The following is a 24476-nucleotide window of genomic DNA, read 5'->3' as shown; positions in this document are numbered from 1 at the left end:
CCGAGACCCAGACGCCCCCTCCCGGGTTCCAGGACACACAGATTCTAACCCACCTCTCTCCCCAATCCAGTCACCGAGATGCCCGGCCCCGCCCACCTCCTCCTAGGTCATCTCAAGTCAGGTGGGAGGAGAGCGGCGAGAGCTCTGCGCATGCCCAGACATTGCTGTCCGGGCCTAGAGGCGTGAGGCGTCCCGGAGTTGCGTCATAACCGCGCGCCGCTCACAAGCGTCCGCGCAAGGTCGCTCCGCGCAGGTCCGAGGGTGACCGGGCCCAGGTTCCGGGGGTGTCGCCTTGTCCTTGTTGCTTCGCCTCTTCCCCAGCTCCCCCCCCCCCCGCAGGGCGACATGACGGGGTACACGTCGGATGAGAAGCTGCGGCTGCAGCAGCTGCGGGAGCTCAGAAGGCAATGGCTGAAGGACCAGGAACTGAGTCCCCGGGAGCCCGTGATACCCCAGCAAAAGGGGTGGCCCGTGGAGGAGTTTTGGAAACGCTTCCTGCGGGAAGAGACCCCCTGGAGGAAGTTGGTGAGTTGAGGGGCCTCCAAGCACCCCCGTACGCACACGCCGCCGGCCCCCTGCCCCTCCGGGGACAGTCGGTTTCGGAGAGGCCGGGCTTTGAGCGAGGACGCTGGCTTGCCCTCCCGAGGCCTGCGCCGGCACCAGCAGCTGTCGAGCTCGTCCGGCTTCGCACCTTGCCCTGTTGCCGTCCAGGCATAATGGAGGGGGACGCAGTTGATAGGTTCTGCACTTCGTCCCTCAGAATAGCAGGCAAGAATTCGCCAGGGTTGAAATTTCTTGATCTTACGACCATGCACCTCTAGCTGTTACATAGCCTCTTGTCATCGCATAAAAGGACAGGGTTACTAGGTATCGATTAGGGAGTCAAGATATTTAAAACTGCCTCTCTAAACCATCACTATATGTTTTTCACTCATTGCTTCCATAAAACAAATTTGCATTGCTGGACTTTGCTAGGTGGACAAATCAGTCATCAAAGACCGAATGTTGGGCTCAAGTGGCAGAATGCTAGCCTAGCAAGAGCAAGGTCTTGAGTTCAAACCCTAGTATTGTTCCTCCCCACCCAAACAAAACAACAACAACAAAAAAACACTAGCCAAAGACTGGTCTTGAACTCAAGTGACAGGGTGATACCAACCAAGGTCTGGCTTTTATTTTCACAATTCTGGGTATTTTCCTGGTCTGTTTATTAAATCATATCAATTATGAATGATGAATACTGTGTTACAGTTCCTTCCAATTACCTACAACATTGGCTAATAATAGTAATAAATAGTGTAATGGGCCGGGTGCCAGTGGCTCATGTCTGTAATCCTGGCCACTCAGGAGGCTGAGATCTGAGGATCACAGTTGGGAGCTTGGTTTGTGAGACTCTTATCTCCAATTAATCACACAAAAATCTGGAAGTGGCACTAAGGCTCAATGCTAACTTTGAGCAAAAGGAGCCCAGGGGCAGCACTCAGGCAGAGTTCAAGCCTTCAAGCCCCAGGACTAACTAAAAAAAAGTAAAAAAAAAAAAAAAAGCCAGCATGCTGCTCTTGTTGTGCACCTGCCTAGTACTGTGAAGACTTTATGTACATTACTCCTGTATGATAGAAACTATGTTTGTTATCATCATATTAAATGTGAGGAAACTGAAGACTGAATTTCATAGTCACAGCTAGGGATTGAATGAGCTCATGTTGAAATCCACATGTTTTCTACTCTCCCTTGTTTTACAAAGTCTAGTGCAATAGAATTGGTGGGAATTTTTCAGAGGAAGTGATAGTAAATACTTTCAGTGCTAAAATTCCACTCTTGTAAGTCAAGTAGTCTGTAACCCTATATATCCTTGACATTCCCTGTTGATTTTAGCAATCACTGGTTGAAAGTTCATATCTCACCTGTCGGCCTGGGGATTGAAAGCAGTAGTTAACCATTTGTTGAATTCCATCTTAAGGATGTCTGTCTTACATTCAAAATAAAGCATGATAGTGGGTATTGATAGTGGGTACTAAAGTTGACAAATTAGGGAAGTGACTTTACTTTAAAAATTCTTCATGTTTGATTACTTTTGTTAAATCATTAATTTTTTTCTAATTCTATGTTTAACAAAATTAAAATATGGGTATCTTTAGAGGTCTTATTCCTTAAAAAAAACAACAACAACCAACTATCAATAAATGCCTTACTATATAATCCTGCAAAATGCTGCTTGTCCTAAGCTTTGTTTTAGATGTGGGCCCTACAGTTACTAAAAATATTTGAGTGGGTAAGGTTCACTGTAAGATATAAAGAAATATGTTTTATTTAGAGATTTGTATAATAATCATGATATTATCTGCTTATTTTTTGCATGTATTTTTCCCCAGGTCTATAACACATATAAAAACAGCGTGTTTGCTGTTACTCGTGTACTTATACCCGCCTGGATTATTCATTATTACGTCAAATATCATGTGGATGTAAGTATGGTCTAAGTATGAGCTGATTTTAAATATTACCCAAAACAATTTCCTATGTGGGTGTACTATATCTGTAGTTTATGGAAATAAACTGCCACATATAAGTTAATTTCAAAATACTTTGAGCCTCTTTATGTGAAAATAATGAATGAAACTTACATATTAATGGTTTAGTATATAGGTCAGTATGGTTTTCCAAAATATTATTCTTTAGTTTAGACCTTGAGTAGAAGTAGTATTTGAGTAATCAGAATGTAACTGACCTAATAATACTAGTGTGAACATCAGAGTCCTGAGCAGGAAGGGAAATAATATTTTCTGATCCTTTTTTTGGGACACAGATCTAATATAAGATAAAATTCAAAATTAGAGGTTATCTTTGCCATCATCTTATTTCTCTTTGCTTCATTTTTGCCTGTTTTCTCATACTTTAAAATTCTGCATGTTCAAAAACTTGAATTCTCCTACTGACAGATCTTTCATGGGCTGATTGAATGGAGCCAGTGTCCATATTTTAAAAGCTAGGGAGAGCCCAGTGGGTAAATGGTGTTGGATCCCAGAGAGGATGAAGAGAGCATTCAGTTTCTGGCATAGCATGGAAGGGAGCAGTGGACTGCCCTGTGTGGAGTGTTAAAACATGGAATGAGAAGGTCTTCTTGTACTCTGTGAGAGCTATAGGTGTGGGGAATGTGAGCACACCTGCATGGGTAGCAGTGGTGGCAGCAAGCTGGTATAGCTCCTGGAGCCTGAGCAGAAGGATGGTGATAGGTATTACATTTTGGTGACATGAGCTGAGGGAGTTATACATTTGGGGTGTAGTGGTAGTGATGGGAGATTTGTTATATATAAGGAAGTGCAATAAATAAGCATATATAATGATAATAATAGAAAGACCTCAAATTGTTACTGCTGCAAAAGGGAGTTAGGTATAGAACAAGGAGAAAAACCTTGTGGTGCTGGAACAGAATTGGAAGTATTGATATGAATTCAGGGTTTTCATTATATATTCAGAGATAGATGTTGAAATGTGAATGTAAATGTGGATGTGTGTGTTTATATATTTATATTCTTCATCTCTGTCCACTAAGAAGGCCTGGGAACAATGCTGCATCTTAGCGAGTAGGACACTAAGTAATAAGAATAACTAATGTTATTCTATTACTAGCATATATTAGTTGTACATGAAGGTTCCATAGGGATATTTGCATACAATGGAAATCCACGCATACAGTGTCCCCAAGTAAGATTCATACCCTCTTTCTCTTTCTCTCTCTCTCCCTTCCCCTCTCTCCCTCTTTCCCTCTACCCTTTCTTAAAGCAATGTCTACATTTTCATTGCTCTCTTTCATACATGCATATAACATACTTGGCAGGTCTTACTTTCTAAATGCATTCCAGCATTAAAAGGAAGCAGAGCTTCTTGGGGAAATAACTGATTCCAGAGCTGGGGCAGGCAAAGTACAGAATTAGCTTGGAGCATGTATTTGAGCCAGAAAGTAAAAGAAGTGGTTGGAGACTGATGAGGATGTATCAGGTGGACACAGGCATATTGAAAGCACCCTCACTGGGAAAACTAGCATCAAAATAATAATAGTAATAGATGTGACTCATCTTAATAAATAAAATTGAGAACTCATGAGTCTGTACTGATACTGAACTAATAAATGGGTAGGAAAAAGCTTTTTCATACAGTAGTTTGATAAATAATAAAGGACAAGGAGTGATAGAACAAGAAAAGTTACCATTTGGGAATCATCCTAGGAATATTTAATTCAAAGGATTTCAAGGGCTGCTAAAATTAATCTTAAAATGCCCATCCTTGAAACACTTGTTATCAAGGAGATTATAACTGTAGTGAAGATATCTAACAAGTAACACCTTAATGTCATTAATCAGACAAACTGAAATTATGTGCTTCTTGATAGACATAGTAAGAAGAAAGCAGTATTTTATAGTATAAAGTAAATCTGCCAAAAAGTCAACGAATTCAATCATGACATGTCATCTAAGTACAGATCTTGATTACTGGGCATGATCTGCTTGATCAAAAGAACAAAGATAGGGGGCTGGGGATATGGCCTAGTGGCAAGAGTGCTTGCCTCGTATACATGAGGCCCTGGGTTTGATTCCCCAGCACCATATATACAGAAAACGGCCAGAAGTGGCACTGTGGCTCAAGTGGCAGAGTGCTAGCCTTGAGCAAAAAGAAGCCAGGGACAGTGCTCAGGCCCTGAGTCCAAGCCCCAGGACTGGCCAAAAAAAAAAAAAGAACAAAGATGGTGTTGACAGTCAGAATTTTAAAAGTCTACAGTAAGTGGAGAATGGATACAATCTTTTCTGAGCAGTCTAAGTGTACACAGTTTGCAAATTTTGAATGAATTCTTTAGCCTAAATAGAAATAATAATGTGGCAATGTTAATTTTCTGATCCTGGTGGTTGTAATTTGTTTTTAAGAATATTGTTTGTATAGGAAATTTATAAGGATCAGTCATCAATTTAGTAAAAAATGATTCAGGAAAACACTTTTTATTATTCTTGCTAGCTTTTGTAAACTTAAAATGATTCCAAAATTAAAACAATACAAGTTAGAGGCTGCTTAACAAGCTACAGAATATCTAGTTGAAGTTTGCTTTCTATTGGTCTATTGAAAGGAGCATCAAAGAAATAACCAAAAAGGTTTGAAGTTCTTAGAAAGCCCCCTTACCTGGTTTGTTTTCTGTTAATTTTGTAAGTTCTTTAGAATTCTGATTGCTGACATCATCTTTGTTTTCTTTACTAAGCAGTTGATGTCCTTTGATTAATAACTATGGTGTATTTAGTATGTCATCTTCCCTATTGCTATAGAAAGAGTACCCAACCTCAAGCAACATATATAGTGTTTGAAATAGATTTTATTTGGGTAAGAAATAAATGGAGAAGAAAAGTTATCCCAGTTATCAGGAAAGATAGGGAGTGACTAATGATTGTACTCCTGACAGAGATGATTGGGATGGAGTTCTCTCCACTCATTTCCTGGGACTAATTTAGGGAGTCTTGAAAATTAGGCAGAAGACTGTATTCAGTGGTCACTGGGAAATTCCATTGTAAAAGGGAAGAGTTAACTTGATGAACGTGAGGGAAATGTAGAAAAGCACTGCTATCCAGGGTGCACTGAGGGGAGGAACTTTTTGACAGTAGCAGTTCAGCTGGAGACTAGTTTTTAGTGAGGGTAAGGAGGAAGACAGCAGGGATGAAAAAGAGAGGTGACACTAGAAGAACTTTCAAAGGGAGAACACCTGAGGTGTTAACAGTTGGTTAAGTTGAGGATAAAACCCAAGTTCCTCTTTACTTCCTTAGAGGACTATACAGTTTCCAGCCTTGGGATTTGTAATTAGGGTGTTCAGAAGGGAGGTTTGGTGGTGATCTGGAGTAGGTAAGTCTGTTGGCCTAGCCCTTTGTAGAGGCATTCAAGTGGATATGGCATGTCTTCAGAGTTAGGGGCTAGTAGATTTTTTTTTTTAAAGAAATTTAAATTCATGTCCTTGCCTTATAAATCAACAGAAAGTCTTTCTCAGCCAATTAAGGGGGCTGACAGTGTAGATCTCTAAGGAGCAGATTAGTAATTTCTATTGTTGATGGGTTTAAAAATCTTTGTATATTCATCTATATGTCCACTAGCCATTTTTAATGATTTATACATTATTTTTTCCTTCACTATTTTAGCAATAAGACCCTACAAAGAAAATACTGCTGACAGTTAAAGTTTTTATTTTATGTTGTTTTGTGCAGGTGCTTGAACTCAGGACCTTAAGCTCTAGCTCTGCTTTCTTGGGCTCAGCTAGTACTCTACAACTTGGACTATGCCTCTAATCCAGCATTTTGCTGATTAATTGGAGACGGAGTCTAGTGAACTTTTTTGCCCAGGCTGGCTATGAACCATGATCTTCTCAGCCTCCTGAGAGGCTAAGATTATAAGCAAGAGTCACCTATGCCTGGCTCAGTGAAAAGAAAATAAATGTAACATCCAAGTATGGTTTTTGTATGCAGAAAAAAACTAGTCATAGTTATCTGGAAATAAGTTACTATTTAGTGTATTAATTTTAAATTTGAAAACCTGTTTTATTTCTGTAAATTCAGTTTTCAAATTCTGTTAACCTCTTGTTAATGCTTTAAACTACATTTATAATTTTTTATGCTTATTAAGTGGTATAGGAATTTTTAACTCAGGTGTTTGTACTTGCTAGCAAGGGCACTACCATTTGAGCTATGCCCACGACACTTGTTGTTTTTCAGATAGACTCTTGTGCTTTTTTTTTTGCCTGAGCCAGCATTGGACTGCAGTCCTACCTATACTTCCCACATAACTGGTGTTATAGATGCGAGTCCTTGGCTTGTTTCTGAGATAGGGTCTTAAAATTTTTTTTGTCGTAGGTGGCCTTGACCTATGATCCTCCCATCTCAGCCACTAGTAGAGCTGGGATTACAGGTGTGTCCCACCTTACCAGTCTTGTAAATATCTATATAAGATAAAACCCAAGCTCCCTTTTACTTCTTTTATATCTATACAAGACTGGTATAAAGACTGGTATTTTTTTTCCGATAATCATAGGGCAAATTTGTAACTATGAAGCAAATATTTTGAACTTAAAATCAGAAGCCTAAGTCAATTATGCATTTAAGTTAAAATCTTAAACTGAGCCCATTAGACCTTCAAATAGCTGGTTTATTTTTATATGTGACAAACCTTTCAATCAAACAAGACATTTGGATTGTCTCAGTGTTTTCACAACTTTTAAAAAGTTGGCATTTGTTTATATTCTAGATTTACTATATCATATTTATAACTAAATTGTTCTAGAATTGGAGGGATACTTTCAGAAGGAGAGTTAACAAGCTGCTTTTGCTGGGGTGATAACAGCACAGGGCATTAATGTTGCTTATAAGAAGGAGTCTCACTTCTAGGTGATGTTCCCTAAGCAGAGGCAGACGTACTTAGCTGTGTTAGTTGCGGTCACAAGGCTACTGCTTCACCTTACTCCTATTTGGGCCGGTTGGAGGCTGAATCCTCAATAAGATTGCAGCTAGCTTGCTTCAGCTCACTCTTCTGCTATCTGATTGCATTCTACATTTCCCTGAAAACATTTTGATGTTTTGCCTTTGGCCACAGTTATTATAATGACATTTTAATGTCCTCATATTTTTAATATTTTGTTATATATTGCTGTATTTATTGAAAAGTTATTTATTTAGCATCTCCTGTGTGCAAGGCAGTTTACAAACAGGGACACAGCAATGAACAAAGCAGATTGTATCACTGCCCTCATGAAACATTTGTTCCAGTCTTGGAGATTGGTAATAGACTCAAGAAAAAAGTTTATCATGCTATAGGAAGTGATCAGGTTCTAATACAAGAATTAAGCAGAACAAAGGATTAGAGAATGGCAAACTGCTGTTTTAATTTGGCCTCTTCTAATTTGGCCTCTCTGAGGAAGTGATATTTGAATAGAAACAGATGAAATGAGGCTACAGGCCAAGCATATATGTAAGAGACCACTTCATTCAGGTAGAAGTATTTGTGAGTGCAAAGACCCTGAGTCGCAGCAGGCTCACTGGCTGGACCTAGTGGCTACTATGGCTTATAGGTACAGCAAAGGACGGAGAGAGGGTAGTCAGACAAGTAAGCTCAGAGCTAGATCATCTTTGGACCACAGCAGACTTTTGCCTTTTGCTTTAAACATAATGAAAATATGAGCAGAAGTGATACATCTTAAAAGAATATACCTGAATTTTAGCAGACACAGGTGAAAGCTAGGAGGCCAATAGGTGTTCCTGGGCAGTTCAGGTGAAAAAAAAAAATGATTGCGGATTGCTCGCAGTTCAAGAGGTGGTGAGAGGCACTTGGAATCAAGGCACATCAAAGCACCCTCAACAGAATCTGCCGAGGAATCAAGGTTATGGCCTTTGCATAGAGGGTAAATAAAGAAATGTGGGAGGAGTAGTTGGGGCTGAGGAAATTTGTGGTAGACCTATTTGAGGTGTCTCCTATGAGCTTCGTAGAGATGTTGAATGAAGCATGAATATGGAGTTCTATGAAAGCTCCAGACTTAAGTTACAATTTGGGATAGAATCTTTTATTTTCACAAGAAGTTCTAACATTGTAATTAACATCTTTTTATTGCAGACAAAACCATATGGCATTGTTGAAAGGAAGCCAAGAATATTCCCAGTAAGTCTCAAAACTGATTTTTTTTGGTATATTATTGTTCTTCCATCTCCAAGTGATAATTTATTAGACTAAAATGTTCTTTTCCTCATGCTGTTCAGTTTATGTGCCTGTTTTATATATTATGAGAGAGATTGAGAACACAGTGAACACATTAATGTTCAGCCTTGTGCTGACCTTGATGATCCTACAGTGAGTTGTAGTACAAAAGACCCAGGGCACAAGCCTGAGAAGACACCTGAGCTGAATTTCTGTTATGTCAAAGTCTTCTGTGGCTTTGTGCTTCCATTTGTGAATTTAAAATACTTTAATGTATATTTTAAGTTTTATCCTTTGAATATATAAGCCCTAATACTAATTCAAAATGAGGTCTTTCATCATTAATACTACTCAGTAGGCAACTTATGTATGCATATGTATGTATTTGGTTTTTTTTTTTTTTAACTTGTACTAGGGTTTGAACTTAGGGTCTCAAAGGGATTGCTGTGCTGACACTTTTCCTACTTAATTCATATCTCTAGCCTAGCTTTTTGCTGATCTGTGGGAGATAGTCCCACAGACTTTTTTGTTCAGACTGGCTTCAAACCACCCTCTGGATCTCAGCTTCCAGTTTTTTTGGTGATTAATTGGAGATAAATGAACCTTGATCTTCAGATCTCAGCTTCCTGAGTAGCTAGGACTATATAGTTTAAATTTTTATTAACTGTTGGTGAGATTATTTAGTACAGTAATATGTACAGATAATGAATCGCAGATGAGACACCTTTGTTTACTGTCCTTACTGGTTCCTGCTTTGTCCAGGTGGCTTCTTGTTACCAACCTACACCACAGCTGAGTAGGTATTGGGAACTTTCTTAGAGGTATACAGCCTTCAAGGTTTGCCTTCTTGAGTTGGGCACTGTTGGTTCATGCCTATAATCCTAATCACTCAGGTGGCTGAGAACTGAGGATTACAGTTCAAAGCCAGCCCAGGCAGGAAAGCCTTTTTTTTTTTCTGTGTCAGTCCTGGGGCTAGAACTCAAAGCCAGCCCAGGCAGAAAAGCCTTTTTTTTTTTTCCTGAGCTAGTCCTAGGGATTGAACTCAGGGCCTTTGCACTGGCCTTGAGCTTTTCTGCTCAGGGCTTGTGCTCTACCATTTTGAGACACAGTTCTACTTCCCATATTTGTTGTTTGAGTGGAGATAAGAGTCTCATGGACTTTCCTATCTAGGCTAGCTTTGAACTGTGATCTTCAGATCTCAGCTTCCTGAGTAGCTAGGATTACAGGCATGAGCCACCAGCTCCAGCTCCTGTGAGACTCTTATCTCCAAATTATCACTAAAAAGCTGGAAGTGGAGTTGTGGCTCCAGTGGTAGAGTGCTAGCCTTGAGCCAAAAAGCTTAGGGCAGAATCTAGGTCTGGAGTTCAAACTGTAGTACTAGCACAAACACACACAAGAAAAAAATCCCCGGGCTGGGAATATAGCCTAGTGGAAAGAGTGCTTGCCTCTTATACATGAAGCCCTAGGTTCAATTCCTCAGCACCACATATATACAAAAGGCCAGAAGTGGCTCTGTGGCTCAAGTGGTAAAGTGCTAGTAGGCTTGAGCAAAAAGAAGCCAGGGACAGTGCTCAGGCCCTGAGTTTAAGCCCCATGACTGGCAATAAATGAATAAATAAATAAAATAAAGGAAAAAATCCCACAAGATTTTACCTCCTGCTCACTGGGTAAGTGCTAGAAATTTTATTTTTTATTTTATTTTATTTTATTTTTTGGCCAATCCTTGGCCTTTTGTAGTCTGTATGTGTGGCTTGACTATCCATTCCCTTTAATAATTGGTGAGCAGGAAAAAAAAATACCTGTCAGGCATTTGTTTCTAGTCAACTCTATATGTCAGCCTTCATTCTTTCTCTAACAAGTTTTATTTGTCCTCAAGCACCTGCCTTTTAAATCACTGGCAATTATTGGAGGCTATCTGAAAGATTGGCTCAAAGGTTGTCTTTACTTTGATTTAATCTTTGCCATAGGACCCAGTCTCTCTGCTTATTGAGTTTAACTGGCATTTACTCTGTTTAGGGTTTTGGAAGCAGTCTGGTCTCCCAATACTAGCCTCTCCTTTAATTTTCACTTTCAGATACAACTGCTTCCTGCTTGAGCTCATGTTTCTTAAAAGTATATTCCCAAGGCAGTCGACCAACTAAGCATTTTGCTTCCATATTATAGGAGACACTTTGCAAAGTAGTTTCACTATGTAGCTCAGGTTGGCCTTGAACTTGTGATGATCAGCCTTCTGAGTGCTGGGATTATAGGCATGTACCACCATTCTCTGCATCACTGCCTTTGTTTCCGTTTTTAGTCTTAGAGCCTCTGTCTATAGATTGCTAAGTGGTGCCATGTAGGTTGGTTTTATTACATTAGTATTAGTTCTGATGTGATCATTTTTATCACATACAGTGGGAATGCTACAGTGGGAATAAATTGTCAGAAAAATGTATAGTGGCTTAAACATAAAACAAGTGTGTCTCTCTGCCAGCTAATAGTTCTGAGCAATACCACCAGCTCAGGGAGCTGCAAGTGTGGGGCTAGGAGTAGGAATGGAGATAATTCAATGCTGCCTAGTCATTTAGGGACTGTAAACCTGTTATACACATGTCTGAAAGCTGAAATAATGCAATTTGTTTAAAATTTATGTGGCTGGTTAGTGGTTTCAGGTTCTCACTATTTGGTTTTGATTTCAAAGCCCATGCTCTTGAACCACATATATCTAGGTTTGAAAAGACACTCGGACAAGTTGCCCAACCAAAGTTTGCATCCTGCTTCCAGTATCTAAGCCAACAGGAAATTGATGATTGCTTAGCATATTCAGTTGCTGGAAATAAGGTTACTACCTTTTTTGAATGGAATATGTTTCCCTGTAACTTCTTTCCAGGGGTTCTCTTTCGCAGGCTCATGCAAACAAGTTATCCCATACCACCTGGAGACACACAACACTCATGCCCTTTCCAGTTACTGTGGCTCTAAATGAAAGTTGTTTTTTCAATTGTACCTTAAGAGTGTAATAGTTACCTTCTGCCTCATGGAAGTCTTTTTTTTTTTTTTTGTGCCAGTCGTTGGGCATGGTGCATGCAGTCTCTGAGATTCTTTTGATCAAGGCTAGTACTCTACTACTTAAGTTCCACTTCTGGCATTTGGAAGGTTATTGAAGATAGTCTCTGGACTTTCCTGCCCAGGCTGGCTTTGAGTTGCAATCCTGATATCTCAGCCTCCTGAGTAGCTAGGATTACAAGCAGGAACCACCAATACCCTGCTGGAAGTGTGCCAGCACACAACTACCTTTTCCATGCAGTCTGAGCAACATGGCTAGACCTACTACCTTTGCAGATTTAACTACTAAATGCTTCTTTGTTTTCCTAGGGTGATACAATTCTGGAGACAGGAGAAGTAATTCCCCCAATGAAAGATTTTCCTGATCAGCATCACTGAAGATTATGTACAACTTTCAAGGCTTACATAACAGCCCATCATTTGTATTTGTGTTACTATCTTTACTGAATATATTCCTGGAAAAGTAATTAATAAAGTGTGCTCTCGGAAAAGTATTGTTACTTCCCAAACATTGTATAGTTTAACAAATAACACTATAACTGAATAATTTTAACAACAAAAAATGAGCAAACCACCTGCTTTTTCATAATTTGAAAAACAGGAAGCAGAAATCATATAATTGGAAAGGTTGTTTCAATAAAGGAATATAAGGACAAACATCTCACAGTTTCGTTTTAGTCTTTGAGATATTTAAAAAAAAAACTTAAGTAGAAATTAGATCAAAAGGCCCCAAAGCCGTTAGGTCTATAAAAATTACCATTAGGACTTCTTACAAAGAATGACACAACAGTTAATTTTGGAAACTGCATTTATAAACTTTTTAAATCTACACAGGCATCAGATTAAACATGAGAGAAAGAACCATAGTGGCAGGGAACTGATAAATCCGTAAGACTAGAGAAGTTCCTTCATTCCGAAGATTTTGTCCGGGAATTCTTGGTGCAGCTGTCTCCGGGCGGCCACGGTGGAGGCATAGATGACGGATCCCCACGAGAGCAGAACGACCATAAGCAACAGCTGGAAAAGGGGCGGGGCCGGGGCGAGAGCAGATGGAAAAGTGAGCGGGACGAGCTAGTCCCGCCCCTTCCTTCCTCCCCGCCCCGCTCCCGCTACGTCCCCGGGCCAAGCACGTGAACGCGGGAGACGGCTCCGCCCTCCGCTGTAACCAGTAACCCAGCGAGCCCGCCCCGCCCCCAGCCGGCCCAGCCAAAGGAGAAGCCCGGGTCCCGCCCCCCGCAGCGACCGGGCGGCCTCTGAGGTGGGGACTAAGTGCGGCCTCCCTACGGCGGAGCCCGCCCCGCAGCCCTTGCGTCAGAGGCGGAAGAGCGTGTCCTGCAGGAAGAGGCGGAGTCGAGGTGAGCGGGTGAACCGCTTAATTCTGGAATGGGGTTTGGGGTTTGTGGTCGCTGAAGAAGACGGGGAGGCCTTAACGCCTGCGGGCCCTGGGCGCCGACGCTGGGGGCCCCCGCTGGGCCCAGCTACTTACCACGGAATAAACCCAGTCCAGGCAGCGGCGGCTCACCGGCCTCATGGTAAGCGGACGGCGGCGACACGTAGGGGTCGGCGGGGGGGCTGCGGGGCCTACACCGAGCTCCGGGGCGGCGGCCGTTGAGCAGCCGCAGCCATCTTTCAACCGGGCGCGAACGTCCGCCCACAGGCTGCCGGGACGCGAGCCGCGGGCTCGGCCGGCCTCTTCCGCCCGGAGTGGGGCACGCGGTCACGTGAGCGGGACGGAGCCTTCCTCGCCGGATGGATCCGGGGAGTGAAGGAGAAAATGGGCTTAAAGTTGCTTGTTTTTGGTTCTCTGGAGGGGTAAGCCGGTCTTTTCAACTCCTCTCCCCCCTACCCTCAGTTGCCGTGCGGTATCAACGCAAAATACTCCTTCGTATGCATGTAAAAGTTTTTATTGGGGCAACAATCCACGTTTTAAATGTTGCCTCGACATCTAACACTGGAAAATTGATGTCTTTCCCCCCCCCCCCCATCGGTTCCCACGTAGTGCCGACAAGCGTTCCTACGTTCACCTTTGGCATGAATAATTTCACCCACCATTCTTTATAACTCGAGTCCTTGTAAACTAATGGCTTGCGTGAGTACAAAAAAGGTGGGTGTGACATCTTTTAAAGAAGGAATACGTGGCATAGGCTACTGGCGTCTTGTCCCAACCAATCAACAAGTGTTTGTCGACGATTAGGACCGAGGCCTGCGTGAAATATGAAGTCCAAACTGTGGCACTTGGGCACGCAAGCTCCCCAGTTTTAGAATGTTGGCGACACCATTTTAGGCCTGGGTGGTCTTATGTGGCCCAGGGGCGCTGGGGGCTCAAGCGTCCTGTGTATCTTGGGTATAGTTTTGAAACATTTTTAAGGAACAAAGCCGTCTTTGAAAGGAAAAACCCTGATCTGTTTGGGGAAGAGGTTAGGCCCTGGCTTCCCTACCAGATAGGAATAACAATCTCGGAAGACTATGATTGGGCCCTGGCTTGGGATCTCATTCGAATTCTAGTGTTTGATTATAAGAGAGAAGTTCCTTTTTGTCTGCAAAGAGGTAATTTTTAATAACTTTTAAGGAGAGTTGGGGAGGTTTAAGTGGTAGGAAGGAGTTTTGTGTTTTCGTGGTAAACTGGAAGTGAACGCTGTGTTTGGCGTCCTCTAGAACCCCCTCCCCCAGCCTGAGCTGCGTGCTGGGGTGCGGTGGGGGTGGGGGAAGAGGGGCCGCGCGCTCACGCCCCGCCCCCAGCGCGCCGGGCTGGACGCTGCTGTCGCGAGAGCGGCGGTGGAGTGTTTTGATGCGTGGTTTGGGAAGGAGGCTGGGTCTCACTCTCTGCCCCGCCCCCGGGCTGCCTTTGGTAATGAGCGTTTTACGTCACAGGGGTCGCAGCAGCCGCCAGGGTCTCCGCTGTCTCGCGAGGAGGGTGAGGCGCCTCCGCCCGCCCCGGCTCCGGAGGGTAGGCGGAGGAGTCGCCGGGTGCGCCTTCGCGGGTCCTGCCGTCATCGACCTACCTTCCTGGGCCACCGGGACGTCGCTTCCAGTGCCTCCGCGGGGCCTGCGCCCGCATCTTCAGAGGTGAGTGGGGTCGGGAACAATGGAGCGCGGGGGCCGGAGGGCTTGTGATCAGACGTCCCACTCCACCGGGAGTGAGGCCGGGGAAGCGGGGTTCTGGCCCCCAGCACTTAGTCCTCCCAGGCCGGCGTGTCGAGGTCCTGGCAGGCGGCCCGGGGTCGCACCTGTGGATTGGCGCCGGAGGGCGGGTGAGGGGCCCGTATCCGCTCCTGAGGTGCGCCAGTCAGCGGCCGTCCTGGAGACAGCTTGCCGCCTGGGAACACGATGGCCCGCTCTGAATCCTGGCATCGCCATCGATGCGCAGTGTGACCTTGGTAGGTCCCCGCACCTCGGAGCCTGTCTGTAGAATGGGAATGACGGTATTTTCGTTGGAGGTTATGTAATGTGTGTGGTGCTGTAATTGAGCCACCACAGTTCCCCAGGCCCAGGAAACGACCATCCCCGTGGCTACTGGAGTTGTCTGTGCCGAGTGGACACACTTAGGACAGGGTTTATCTGCCCCTGACTTCCTCAACCCACTGTCCATTTACTGCAGCTTTTCTCGTGGCCTGCTGATCTTATAGGAAGAGGGAAGTGCTGAGATGAGTGAAACTGAATCAGAATTTTTGGTAATTTTCTAGATTAAGTTAGGGAACAGCCCTATGGTTTATGTTAACAATGGTGAGGTATATGATGTACAGAATTCTATAGGCCACAGTCAATCATGCTCATCTTGAATGAGTGACTGGGGGGAGGGGCAGGGGCAGTTGTCATGTTTTGTTTTTTTTCTTGTGGGGGTACTGGAGCTTGCACTCAGGGCCTAAGGCTTTTTTTTGCTCACGGATGACTTATCACTTGAACCATGCCTCCACGTTGACATTTTGCTGTTTAATTGAGGAATGGATCTCTTGGAATTTTCCTTCTGGTCTTAGCCTCCAGAGTACCTAGGAGTAGCCACTGAGTGCCCAGCCCAAGCATTTCTTTTTATGGCTGGAATTGAAATTAAATTTGGTAATGGTAAAGTCTGGTCAATGTATCTGTTAACTGTTGTGTCCTTCACTGTTCTTCCCACTTTTTTGGAAACGGATTTTTCTTTAAGGTAATAAAGTAAGTGTAGGCCTTGAATTGGTTTTAACATGTAGGATGTCTTTCCAGTTCCTCCACTGAGAACTTTTATTAAGCACTTTGCCTAGATACTGTTAGTTCAATATTATATTAAGTATGATTATTTGTTATTATAAACTATCCTCTGTCTAGGCATTTGCCCCTTATGGGTGATAAGTACTACTAAATATTTTTCACATAGATTCAGCCTTCTGACTTGATTTACTATGCCTTCCACCTCTTGTGTATTCCTGTTGATTACCTGCAATTCCCCCACATTGTGGGCATGAAGGGATTTGAAGATTTGAGAATGGAAAGGCTAGGTTTCAAAATTTATATACTTTATTTTGGATTTGGGAGGCTCTTTAGGAAGTAGGATTAGAATTGAAGGATCATTTCCTCCTCTGGGGGAGAGGGGTTCTAGTAAATTGTAATGCTAATTCCTAGAATGCTTGGTTAGAAAAAACCTTTACAAGGGCTTTTACTTGACTCAGAAGCACTAAATTTAAACAGGTCTACCTTTGTTTGTAACCTAAATTCAAAAATATTTTCTGTAAATCTACCAATCTTAACCTGTTAGCCTTCCTGATTTTATGCCTTAATTTGTATTTTTAAGGTTCACTATGGAAGTATAGTTTACATGCCAGCTATACAATTAACTTGTTTAATGTATATAATTCAGTAGGTTTTAGTGTGTTTACTGAGTGATGCCATCACCATAATCTGAGTGCAAAACATCTTCCTAGAAGGAAACTTCATTACTAGCACCAGTTCACTTTCCATCTTTATAGATTTTCCTATTCTAGACATTTATTAAATGCATACAATAAGTGGTCTTTAATTTTTTTCCTCATTTGCTTCAATAAGTGGGAATCTCTGTGTTACAGCATGTGTCAATACAGTCTTATGTATGACTACAGTTATTTATCCAAAAACTTTAGAAGATAATCATTTATTTGATAATGGATTATGCTTCTTTCTTTTTTTTTTTTTTTTTTTGTTCCATTGTGGGTCCAACCTGGGCACTGTTCCCTAAGCTCTTTTGCCCAAGGCTAGTGCTCTACCACATTGAACCACAGGGCCACTTTTGGTTTTCTGGTGTTTACTTGGAGAAAAGAATCTCACGAACTTTTCTGCCTAGGCTGGCTTTGAATCAGGATCTTCTGATCTCAGCCTCCTCAGTAGCTAGGATTACAGGCATGAGCCAGCTTTGCCAGGCTGGATTTTGTTTCTAATCAGTACCAATTGGGTAATTTAATGTATTGTTGTGCATAAGTGTAAGAGAGAGCTCTTGTTCTTTTTACCTGTTACCAGGACATGCTTGGGTCAGTCATTGGGTCTGTACCTTCAAGCTATACACACTTTGTGTGTGTGTAAACACACACTTTTTCTTTTTTCTTTTGTAGTGCTAAGTATAGATTATGAGGCTCTGCCCATGCTAGACAAGTGGCTCTACTACAGAGCTGTATTCCCAACCCTATGTTGTAATTTTTATGTAAACTAGAAATGGTAAACACTAAAATTTACATTCCAAAGGAACAAATTACTTATTAACTTGGAATTTACAAGCCCCTCCCAGCACCAAAGTCAGCTATTCCCTCTTTATATAGAGGAGAAACTAAAGTCTAGAGTTGATATGCATTCCTTTGGTATAAAGTGCTAGTTGTAGATGAAGCTAAGTCTTGAACCTTCAATAATTTCCTTCACTGTTCTCCATTTCTCTTAGTTGTACATAGTGTCTCTGATCCTGTAAGTTTTTAATTTTTAATATGTTTTATCCTTTGTAAATGGAGCATTATAAGTAGAGGAGAATGTATATATTGAGGAGTGTAGCTCAGTAGTAGAGGACACTTGCCAAGTTCTAGATTCAGATCCCTAGGACCACAACAACAGACAAAAATGCAAAGAAAATATAATTACAGCTCAAATTTCCAAGGCTTGTTAAATTTTTTTTTATTAAATTTCATTGACAAGGTGATGTACAGAGGGGTACAGTTACATAATAAGGTAGTGAGTATACTTGTTTACACCCTCCCTCATTTATCTTTCTCTTCCCTAGCTCAGATAAGCATATGTACAATGTCTAGTGTACAAAAATCATATACAGTGACCATGGGGTATGCCAAAGGAAATTCACCTAGTACATTAAACATAATGACAATAATAAAGTCCTCCTGTTTCCATCTCTTGGAGTTCATTTTGCTTAGCCTCATCTTATATAATCATGTGTACATAACTGTTGAGCTTGTGATCCTCTGATAGGTCTAGCCTAGACCTTTTTAGGTTTATTTAGTAATTGTTTGTTTTTAGAGACATTACTGTAAAGTCACTGACCAAAATATGTGGAAATACCATTTGAAAAGAAGTTCGTCATTTTACAGACATGATCTCTACTGTTTTCTCCCCCTCCTCCACCACAACCACGTATCAGGGAGACCATGCATTTTTGTTCTCTGTTCTAGGCTTGTCTTGCTCAACATTATTTGTTCAAGATCTGACCATTTTCCTGTGAATACTGTTATTTTATCATTCCTAATCTCTATGTAGTATTCCATTGTGTACAGGTACCACATTTTTTTGGATCCATTCATCTGTACTGGGGCATCTGGGTTGTTTCCATATTTTGGCTGTTGTGAATTGTGCAGCGAAAACATGGATGTGCAGGTGTCTTTGTGGTATCCTGGATCTTGTTGTTCAGGATAGATGCCTAATTAGGGTCTGAGAAGGCCAAGGTATATGTCCTTGATTAGTGACTTTAATTTGAAAAGCCTGTGAAAGGGTACTTGGGTTTCACAAATACAGGTTTTTGTTGCAGGTTTTGTTTTTCACTTATTTTCTTAAGGCCAGGGAGTTTATAATTTAGAAATTATCATTATTTAACTCACTTAACATTTGACTAGTCATATAACTTCCTGTGATGGAGGAAATGGAAGAAAATGTTCATGTTGAGGCAAGTCCTCAACCACTGACCTAGGTTATTAGATTAGAACTCAAACCTCCAGCCCTAGGTTATAATTTTTATGTGAACTAGAAATTTTTAGCTATGTGCTAGTGGCTCTAGTGGCTCATACCTGTTGTAATCCTAGCTACTCAGGAAGCTGAGATTTGGAGGACTGTGGTTCAAAGCTATCCTGGGCAGAAAAGTCCTTAGAACTCGAACCCCCAGCAAACAGCCAAGTTTGGAGGTATGGTTCCACTGCTAAAGTGTCAGTCTTGTGTAAGCAAGCTGAGTGGATGCCCCTGAGTTCAAGCTCCATACTGATTTGGATGAGGGAGGGACAGAGATTAACTATATATACAAAGATTAGGACAGACTATACCAAAGGGGGGGAGCCTAGGGGTTGTGAGGAGGTTATAAATAACAAGACCAAAATATAATGAGTTTAACATTAGCAAATTCAATTAATAAGATAAGAGAACTAATATAGACTGGTAGATAAAACAGCTGAGCTTTAACATCTTTATGGCTCTGCTTCACATTAAATAAAAAAGCTAAGATGGCCTGGCCTGGAGGTATGGCTCTAGTGATACAGTGTCTGCATAGCAACTGAGTTTAATGGACACAGGACTGTCTAGCAAGTCTTCAGTTCCCACTGCCAAAAAATTAAAATTAAAAAGTGAAGAAAGGCTTGTAAATACTTAGAAAGGAATCAGTTTGGTCAACTGAATATAATGTGGCAATAGCCATGTAAAAATAATAGTGATATAACAATGATAATAATAACCACAGCTAACATTTCTTTTATATATGTCAGGTATTTCTCAACTCTTTGAACAGTAAGATATTAAATAATATTTGACAGTATTATGTGTATATAACTCCTCTTTTCTAATAGCTTTTAATCTTTTCACAGACCTGTGAGGCAGATTTTGTTCCCACTAATCTACTGGTGAAATTACAGAGAGAGTAACACATAAAGCATTGAAAAAGATTCTATCTTAGGAAATAAATGTGTGCTTTAAACACTGTAGTATTACACTTGCATTTTTTTAGTCACTCCTTCATGAGCTTACTGATATATTTCTTTCCCTTTTACAGATAATGGCATCAGCAACTAAGGAATTTAAAGTGGACAACTTTTCACCTAAAGCTGGCACTAGCAAACTGCAGCAAGCAGTACCAGCTGATGCATCTCCAGATTCGAAATGTCCTATATGCTTGGACAGATTTGATAATGTGTCTTACTTAGATCGCTGCTTGCATAAGTTCTGTTTTCGCTGTGTGCAGGAATGGTCAAAAAACAAAGCTGAATGTCCACTGTGTAAACAGCCCTTTGACTCTATATTTCATTCTGTGAGGGCAGAAGATGACTTCAAGGAGTATGTCCTGAGACCTTCTTATAATGGTTCTTTTGCTACTCCTGATCGACGATTTCGCTACCGTACCACTATGACACGGGAACGAAATAGTTCCATCTATTCACCTATTACTACCACTACTGTAAATAGAAGAACAACTACTCCACCAGACAGCGGAGTGCTATTTGAGGGGTTGGGTATCTCAAGATCTAGAGATGTTGAAATTCCTCACATTATGAGACAGATTACAATAAGAGGACCGTCTGCTGCAGATGATAGAACTTTACGGAAAATTCAAGAGCAAGATATTATTAATTTTAGACGAACCCTCTATCGGGCTGGTGCTCGAGTTAGAAATATTGAAGATGGTGGCCGTTACAGGGATATTTCAGCTGAATTTTTCCGTAGAAATCCAGCTTGCCTTCACAGATTAGTCCCTTGGCTAAAACGTGAACTTACAGTTCTTTTTGGAGCTCATGGATCATTAGTCAATATTGTTCAGCACATCATTATGAGTAATGTTACTCGCTATGACTTGGAGAGTCAGGCATTTGTTTCTGACTTAAGACCATTTTTACTGAATCGGACTGAGCATTTTATACATGAATTTATCAGTTTTGCTCGATCTCCTTTTAACATGGCTGCTTTTGACCAACATGCTAATTATGACTGCCCTGCTCCTTCATATGAAGAAGGCAGCCATTCTGATTCTTCAGTCATAACAATATCTCCAGATGAAACTGAGACCCAGGAGTTAGATATTAATGTAGCCACTGTTAGTCAGGCACCCTGGGATGATGAAACTCCAGGACCATCTTACTCAAGTTCAGAGCAGGTACATGTAGCCATGTCTTCCCTCTTAAATACTTCTGACAGTTCAGATGAAGAACTTGTCACAGGAGGAGTCACTTCTCAGAATCAAGGTGTACAAACCAATGACGACCTACATAATGACAGTGATTCATCTTCAGACAACTGTGTCATTGTCGGCTTTGTGAAGCCATTAGCTGAGAGAACCCCAGAACTTGTTGAGCTGTCCTCTGATTCTGAGGAGTTAGGCTCATATGACAAAATAGAGACAGTAAAGTCACAAGAACAAGAGCAGTCTTCCAGTTCCGGTGATAGTGATGTTAGTAGATGTTCAACTCCACGATCTGTACTTGGAAAGGATGAACAAATGAATAAAGGTCATTGTGATTCTGGTACAAGAATTAGATCAAAGAAGGAAGAGAAGCGATCTGCATCATTGTCATCTTCCAGAGACCTGAGTTCATCTATGAGAGGAGACCGAGGCTGCTCCCCACCTAACCGTAGACACAGGAAGAGGGGACGATCTAGAAGTTCAGATTCACGTTCCCAGAGTAGAAGTGGGCATGATCAGAGGAATCATAGGAAGCACCATGGGAAGAAAAGGATGAAAAGCAAACGTTCCAGAAGCAGGGAGAGTAGTAGCAGACCAAGAGGGAGACGAGACAAGAAGAGTTCTAGAACTAGAGATAGCAGCTGGTCAAGAAGAAGCCAAACTCTTTCTCTAAGTAGTGAAAGTACAAGCAGATCACGGTCTCATAGCAGTGATCATGGCAAGAGAAGATCACGGAGCAGAACTAGAGACCATTATTACTTAAGAAATAACTATGGGAGTAGATATAAATGGGAGTATACTTATTATAGTAGAAACAAGGACAGGGATGGCTATGAGTCATCTTACAGGAGGAGGACTATGTCCAGAGCCCATTATTCTAGACAATCCTCCAGTCCAGAGTTCCGAATTCAGTCTTTTTCTGAAAGAACAAATGCTCGGAAAAAAAATAATCACAGTGAACGGAAATATTATTATTATCAAAGGCACAGATCAAGGAGCCTGTCTAGTAATAGGTCAAGGACTGCATCTACAGGACCTGACCGGGTGAGAAATGAAAAGCCTGGAGGGAAACGAAAATATAAAACTCGGCATTTGGAGAGTACTAGTGAGGTGGCTCAACAATCTCATGAGTTTACTCCTAAAGTAAAGGACAGTCATTACCAAAAATCATCAAAATTGGATGGAAGCTACAAAAACGAAAGTGATAGCCTTTCAGATGGACGATCATCGGACAGAGAGACAAAACACAAGAGACGGAAAAGGAGGACCCGTAGCCTAAGTGTAGAGATAGTTTATGAAGGGAAAGCTACTGATATAGCTAAACACCACAAGAAGAAAAAGAAGAAACACAAGAAAAAACATAAGAAACATCATGGAGATAACACTCGTTCTCCAGTAGTTATTACCATTGACAGTGACAGTGATAAGGATTCAGAAGTAAAAGCAAACATGGAATGTGACAACATTCCTCCAGAGCCTCTACAAAGGGAGTATTTGGCTTCTTCCTTGGAATCATTTGAAACTAAAGATGTAGTCACAATAGAAGATGAATTTACTGTCCTTGACCAGGAGTGTGATGGTAGTACACTTACTGACAACTTGAATAATGCCAACAGAACTGTGAATAATATTCCACCCCAGGCAGCAGCTGAAGTGGAAGAGACTCTTGATGTAAGAGAAGAGAACATCTTGGCCTCTGATTTGGAAAACCAGCCCACTGATGTTTCTGTTCACACTGAGCCATCCAGGCAATTGCCATCTCCAAGGACATCATTATTGTCGGTGTCTCTTGGTAGAGACTGTGACGTATCTTAAGCCTGCCAAAGCGTCTCATTGAGAATCTTGATGGTATAAAGTGAAAAGAAAAAAAAAAGAACATGTCATCTACTGCAGTTTATTTAAAGATGACTTTTGGTAAAAGTTCTTTTCCTCCTTAAAAATGTTTTAAGTGATTTTTTTACTTTGTGTTTGTAAAAGTTATTATTTGTTCGAAAAGTATGTATGTCCTACTCTCAGAGTTAAGCACTTTCAAGTGAAGAAAATGATACTGCTAGCAGTTTATTTAAAACTTGGGATCCTTTTTAAATAAAAATGTAAATTTTAAAAGTTATTTCATAAAGCCATATGGTATTGACATATTTTTAAGGTAGTGAGTATTTTTGATTTTGTTCTTGGGAGTTATTCTGGAAATGTGTTAAAAGCTAGGCAAATCCCTTTGGACAGTCTTTTATTTTTCTTAAAGTTTGTATGATTCAGATTCATTTCTTCAGACTAAATTGGGCATTTCAGTCTGCATAGTTTAAGAAAACTTAATACTGATATACTTGTCTATCTGAACTGTCAGTAACATTATGTTCAAGAAAAAATAAAGTAGTAACACTTTTAAGCAAGAATTCAAAACTTTTCCTGTGTAATATTGCTTCCTTTTAAACAAACTATTTTACCAGAGCCCAAATCCTGAAAATAGGTGGTCAGCATTTACAAGTATCTCTTGGTTTTGTTTATTATTTCAGTACCTTCAGACCTTGAATATCTTACTTGCTTTCTATGTGCTGCAAAATATGGTTTGAAGCACTTAGCTTACTAAAAAACAGAGAGGCCTTGTTCTTTTATGCAAAGTAACTATTTTATCCTTTTTTAGAGAAGATAAAATTGCTTTACATCTTATGTAGGACTGTAGTGAATAATAATTTGAATGATAACTAAATTCAGCTTTCAATTTGTTTTGCTACTCTGTACACTTACTGTTCAGTAGAAACTGGGATTTCCTACAGTGTAGCATTTCTGGATTGTTTTAGTGCAGAACAAAGTAGATACATTTCTGAATTTTACAGGTTGTTAGTCCAAGACGAATATTAAGACATAATATTTAAGCAACTACATTATTGCAAACTGTAGTAGTTTTCCAATAAGTTCAAGCAATTTGTGGAAGGACTATATATAGTTTAGTTGATCAAGGAAATTATGGAAACATTTTGTAGCTCTAGATGTTGAAGTGAAAATGCCCATCTTTCATTCATTCCTGCTCTTTCATATTCTTCATCTATTTACCAAGTCTTTTTTCTAGTATTTCTCTTGTGTTTTCTATTTGGCAGCCAAGATTTCTCACTTTTACTTTGTAATGGGTCTGCTTTCATCTGCACAGTTCCACATTTGCTTTTCCCTCATCTTTATTTGAGGCAGCATGTAGAAGATCTTTTAAGAATTGTCTTCAGGCTGGGCATTGGTGGCTAATGCTTGTGATCCTGACTACTCAGGAGACTTGAGATCTAAATGGTCAAAGTTTAAAGCCAGCCAAAGCAGAAAAGTCCATGAGACTGCATCTCCAAAAAAAAAAAAAACAAACAGCAAAAAGCTTGGCTCAGGTGGTAAAGCTCCAGCCATACAAGCTCAAGGTCCTGAGTTCATACCCTGGTCCCAC

At 41.1% G+C, this 24476-nt stretch overlaps 3 protein-coding genes across 5 annotated transcripts; 2 read left to right on the top strand and 1 right to left on the bottom strand.

The window, feature by feature from the left end:
* The first annotated feature begins 209 nt into the window (after positions 1-209).
* On the top strand, positions 210-12407 carry Ndufb6 (NADH:ubiquinone oxidoreductase subunit B6). The gene is made up of 4 exons (XM_048361668.1): positions 210-525; positions 2370-2462; positions 8623-8667; positions 12058-12407. The coding sequence occupies exons 1-4, from the start codon at positions 346-348 to the stop codon at positions 12124-12126; spliced, it is 387 nt and encodes a 128-aa protein (XP_048217625.1). The 5' UTR covers positions 210-345; the 3' UTR covers positions 12127-12407.
* On the top strand, positions 4733-23193 carry Topors (TOP1 binding arginine/serine rich protein, E3 ubiquitin ligase). 3 transcript variants are annotated; one of them, XM_048361392.1, is made up of 4 exons: positions 4733-5311; positions 13066-13103; positions 14620-14814; positions 19934-23193. In XM_048361392.1, exons 1-4 carry the CDS (start codon positions 5269-5271, stop codon positions 22868-22870), a joined length of 3213 nt encoding a protein of 1070 aa, XP_048217349.1. In that variant the 5' UTR covers positions 4733-5268; the 3' UTR covers positions 22871-23193. The 3 variants fall into 3 exon arrangements, with proteins under 3 accessions (XP_048217349.1, XP_048217497.1, XP_048217413.1); XM_048361540.1 differs by lacking the exons at positions 4733-5311; positions 13066-13103 and adding an exon at positions 13153-13280; XM_048361456.1 differs by lacking the exons at positions 4733-5311; positions 13066-13103 and adding an exon at positions 13432-13560.
* On the bottom strand, positions 12542-13369 carry Smim27 (small integral membrane protein 27). The gene is made up of 2 exons (XM_048361733.1): positions 13235-13369; positions 12542-12765 (listed from the first exon to the last, which is right to left on the bottom strand). Exons 1-2 carry the CDS (start codon positions 13277-13279, stop codon positions 12643-12645), a joined length of 168 nt encoding a protein of 55 aa, XP_048217690.1. The 5' UTR covers positions 13280-13369; the 3' UTR covers positions 12542-12642.
* Positions 23194-24476: the final 1283 nt, after the last annotated feature.

The sequence above is a fragment of the Perognathus longimembris genome, chromosome 1 (assembly GCF_023159225.1).
Source record: "Perognathus longimembris pacificus isolate PPM17 chromosome 1, ASM2315922v1, whole genome shotgun sequence".
NCBI lineage: Eukaryota > Metazoa > Chordata > Mammalia > Rodentia > Heteromyidae > Perognathus > Perognathus longimembris.
This window is presented reverse-complemented; position numbering and strand designations above follow the sequence as displayed.

Coding starts and splice junctions, on each gene's coding strand:
- Ndufb6 (XM_048361668.1), top strand. CDS start 346: ATGACGGGGTACACGTCGGATGAGAAGCTGCGGCTGCAGCAGCTGCGG. Junction 526..2,369: donor AGACCCCCTGGAGGAAGTTG/GTGAGTTGAGGG, acceptor ATTTTTCCCCAG/GTCTATAACACATATAAAAA. Junction 8,668..12,057: donor GGAAGCCAAGAATATTCCCA/GTAAGTCTCAAA, acceptor TTGTTTTCCTAG/GGTGATACAATTCTGGAGAC.
- Topors (XM_048361392.1), top strand. CDS start 5,269: ATGGTGTATTTAGTATGTCATCTTCCCTATTGCTATAGAAAGA. Junction 5,312..13,065: donor TCCCTATTGCTATAGAAAGA/GTACCCAACCTC, acceptor CTTGCGTCAGAG/GCGGAAGAGCGTGTCCTGCA. Junction 14,815..19,933: donor CTGCGCCCGCATCTTCAGAG/GTGAGTGGGGTC, acceptor TCCCTTTTACAG/ATAATGGCATCAGCAACTAA.
- Smim27 (XM_048361733.1), bottom strand. CDS start 13,279: ATGAGGCCGGTGAGCCGCCGCTGCCTGGACTGGGTTTATTCCGTG. Junction 12,766..13,234: donor TGGACTGGGTTTATTCCGTG/GTAAGTAGCTGG, acceptor CCCCTTTTCCAG/CTGTTGCTTATGGTCGTTCT.